Here is a 3,864-nt window from a genome sequence, read left to right as displayed (position 1 = left end):
CAGCGCGGTGTAAGGGTATGGCAGGTTATGGCCCGTACCTCCAGGGAGCAGCACTCACAGCCTTCCTGGAGCCACTTTCTCTCCCCTCCCCATGGCCAATTGGGGCTACTGGGCACAGGACCAAGAAACCAACTCAATCCAGGCTGTTACACAAGGAAGGGGTGACTTTGTCTGGTTACAGAGTCCCCCCAGCTTGTGCCGTCTCCCAGGGCACCCAGGAGGAGACAGTTTCAGTGCAAGGCCCCTCAGCACGGCTGCAGCCGGTATTTCGCATGGTATCTGGGAGTGAACCACCCGCCCTCTGCAGCGCGCCCGACATCCTCCGTACCAGCAGCACCCGCACTGCCATCATGGCTGCTGCGCCTGTGGAGACCGTGCAGTCCATCAGGATGACGTGGTCTTCGCTGATGTCCTTCGGCAGCCGCAGGTAGTGGAGCTGGGCAGGGGGAAGAGAGATCGGCTTAGAGGCTGCAGGCTGCAGGCGAACGGAGCAACCCGAGCCCTTCTCTCAGAGAGCCAAGGATCTTTTCATCCATCTCTATCCCTGGGACCCCAGCTGTCAGCTTGGAGCCAGGCGCTGGTGCAAACACTCGGGCAGCAAACCAGCTCCTGCGGCGCAAACACGCTGGCAAAAGCCCACTTCAGAAGCTTTCAAAGCACTCACTTCGTGAGCACTCACCCCCTGCCAAGATCAACGCTTGGATCGCTGAAGAGCTCTCAGGAAATACCCGGGTCACCCCCTGCATGCAGGCTAATGCCGGGAGATGCCCTCGGCCTCCCAGGGCCCCGGATTTACCTCCGGCTCGCCCGTGTTGCAGTTGGTCTGGATGAGAATGGTCCCGATGCGGACGTCCTTGCACACCGCTCGCAGCGCTGGCTCCATGGTCTCGCCCGCCCGCAGGATGGACACCCCAGTGATCTGCAGCACAGAGCAAAGGGTGACCAGGGGGGCAGGATGCAGGAGGTGAAAACACCCCCCCACACCCCCACACCCCCCTGCCATTGGGCCTCGACAGCTGGGGGGCTCTAACAGGCAACCCCAAAGCAACACCCCTTCCAAGAGGGTTGTGCTGCTCCCAGTTCAGGCTGCCTCCTCAGTGGGAGGGCAGCAGTGGCACAGTGACATTGCTGATGGCACCCTCTGGCCACCAACCTGCTGCCCACCCCGATGGTACGGGGGTACCATACTCAGGACAGCAGGCACCAAACCCAGGCCTGATGGAAGCCCCGAGAAGCCAGGGGTGTCCTTCCCCCGTGCCCACGGGGCTGTCAACGCGGGGCAGGGTTGAATAGTAAGTGCCTTTTGCTTCCACTTACTTGCTTCCCGCTGTATGTCCTCCCTTCATAGTCCTGTCCCTGGGGGGTCTGGACTGTGCAACTCTACAAAAACCACGTGAGAAGCATTAACCGGGGGCTCTGACGTGGCTCTCGGAGGAGCCTTGGTACTGGGGACCCAGGTCGGTCTGGACCCTTGGAAACCGAGGCTGGACAAAGAGCTGTCACCCAGGGCCACCCCATTGCTCCACAGCCTCAGGGAGCCCTGACCCTTTTTAATGGAGGAGGAAAGGGCTGGTACACGGGGAAGGTCAGAGGAGCAGTGCCAGGACTGTCCCAGCTCCCCGTCAGTAATGGGTTAGGAATCGGAGAGGAAACACAGCGCCTGCTGCCCGTCCTCCCAGCTACACCCCTGAACCCACCTGGAACGGCAGCAAGGAGAGCGCGTGCTCTATCAGCAACCGCATCAGCCTCTTGGAGTAGAAAATGAACTCGTCTCTGCTGGTCTCTTTGTTTCTAGAGGGGAGGGAAAGGCAGGGTAAGCTGTGGACCAAAACGTGCCCCAGGAGATGCTGGCAGAGGTGAGAGGCTGTGTGGAGGAGAGCAGCCCCTGCCCCTGTCCGGCTGTCAGCGTTCTGTTTGTATGGGCTCCACCAGCTGAGTCTGGAATTGCGGTGCCAGTTTTAAGGTAAAAGGCAGAAAAATTGTCATCAAGACCATGGAGCGCTCACAGCGCAGCTCCTGTACCCAGGGCCTACCACCATCCGTGCTGTCCCATGGCCCCAGGACAGGGCACGAGAGGGATTTGGGAGTCCAAAGCAAGCTGAGCCTGCCCCAGCTAAGCCCCATCCCACCCCAGGAGGCCGTGGGGGGGGGGGCTTTACCTGATGATGGTGTGCATGCCCCTCACCTGAGGGGTACTCTTCAGCACGCTGAGGGTCTGAGGGAGGGGGTGGCACTGGTGGGCAGAGGCCAGGGCGGCCCTGAAAACCAAACAGACGGTCAGAAGGTCTCTGGGCAAGGCTGCCCGAAGGCTGGAGCACAGCACACGGCCGGAGCCATCTCCCCAGATGTCATCTCACACTGCAAGCGCACACCAAGGCCATCCAGCCAAGCCGAACGAGTGGCCAGCCCTGCCCAGTCCCCTGCCACGGCAAAGGGACCTGCTCCCATGAAGGGGTGGTCAGTGGAGCCAGGGCAACCTCACAGCCCAAGGACCTGGGCAGCTGACCCGTGGCTGGCCCATTTTGGTGTCCACTGGTTGGGAAGAAAGTGGAAAATAAAATCAAAACCTTCTCCTGCTTGGGAGTCGTATCTGGTGGTGGATCCTGAACCCATGGGGCGAGGAGGAGCTGTTGCAGTTGTCTCTGTCCCACAAGTGCCAGACGTCACCAGGAATGGGACGGGCAGCCAGGCCCACGGCGCTGGCACATGGCTCAATGCGGAGCCAGGCTGCAATGAGACCATTTCAGAGAGCCCCTGGCCCATTCAAGGATCGTCACCAAATTGGGAACAGCTTCAAGACTTTACGGCTGGACAGGACTGGCTTTGTGTGACTCATCTCCACATAACTAATAGGGCTGGGAGCTATTCTTGGATCAAGGGAACACCATTCATGGGGAAGCGCACAATGGAGCCCCGTTAGTCACCTCGCTCTTTGAGAGCGGCAGTAACGAGATGAAGGTCACATCTATTTGGCTTCCACAAGGCTGGGCAGGGTGGACAAGCGACTTTGTCTGGGAGGAGGGCTGGGGTCCGAAAGCCACACGTCAGATCACACACGTGCCAGCGGCTGCATCCCGGTCAGAGAGATGTTGGGGAGGAGGAGGAGAGAGCAAACAAACAAAAGCACCGGGTGATTAAGACTTCAAATCAAGCAGAAACCTGAATGAATTGCACACGCACACACAGGGGCACGCAAGCAGAGAAGAAGACAGAGAAGATGACTGGGTAGGAATGGAGGAGGGCAGGGCTAGATGACTCGAGGCCTCCATCCACATAGCCATCTCCTGGTCTTGGCTGACCAACACCAAACGAGACATTCCCAAGGCCTGTGGGTACTTAAGGGCTCCTTCTTGCTTTGGCCAGCTCCAGTCCTCGCGTAGCAGCAAAGAGCCCCTACGCAGGGAACGCTCCTGGGAGCACAGACAGCTCGCAGCCAGGCAGAGCGCGCGGGACGGGTGGTGCTCCCACCGCCGGCTGGGTTGGGGCCAAGCCCAGCGCGCTCCTGCCACCCGCAGACCCCATCACCCCTTTGGGACAAGCAGCAGCCCTCAAGGCCCCGGACCTGCGGTCAGCGAGGCGGGCTCGCTCTGTTAGTCGCCGCGGCTCGGGTTAGCCGCCTTCGGAGATGCTCCCACGCCAGGGCTGTGCTGCTGGCAGCACCCAGCAGCTCTGCCCCCGCAGCCCCCCTCGCCCCTTCCTCCTGCCAGACCTGGCCCGGGGACAGATTCTGGACACACAGTTGCCATCCAGCCCTGCCTAAGCCCCTCCTGGCCCCAGGGACACAGACCCACACGGCGGGTGAGGACCTGAGCCCTGCCTTTGGTGGACGCTGGCGCCTGCACACGGGCTGGCCTCTTGCCCTGC

The 3,864-nt window shown here is 60.9% G+C and overlaps 1 protein-coding gene across 1 annotated transcript in view; it reads right to left on the bottom strand.

Annotated features, from left to right (window-relative positions):
• UCKL1 (uridine-cytidine kinase 1 like 1) overlaps positions 1 to 3,864 on the bottom strand; it is a 15,814-nt gene that overhangs the window by 2,581 nt on the left and 9,369 nt on the right. Inside the window, exons 9-13 of the mRNA XM_009634782.2 lie at positions 2,160 to 2,258; positions 1,698 to 1,791; positions 1,318 to 1,380; positions 797 to 919; positions 329 to 436 (exon numbers count right to left, since the gene is read on the bottom strand). Of these exons, the coding sequence (XP_009633077.2) occupies positions 329 to 436; positions 797 to 919; positions 1,318 to 1,380; positions 1,698 to 1,791; positions 2,160 to 2,258 (487 nt within the window). The remainder of the gene's footprint in view (positions 1 to 328; positions 437 to 796; positions 920 to 1,317; positions 1,381 to 1,697; positions 1,792 to 2,159; positions 2,259 to 3,864) is intronic.

The sequence above is a fragment of the Egretta garzetta genome, unplaced genomic scaffold (assembly GCF_000687185.1).
Source record: "Egretta garzetta isolate BGI_Z169 unplaced genomic scaffold, ASM68718v1 scaffold223, whole genome shotgun sequence".
Classification (NCBI taxonomy): domain Eukaryota; kingdom Metazoa; phylum Chordata; class Aves; order Pelecaniformes; family Ardeidae; genus Egretta; species Egretta garzetta.
This window is presented reverse-complemented; position numbering and strand designations above follow the sequence as displayed.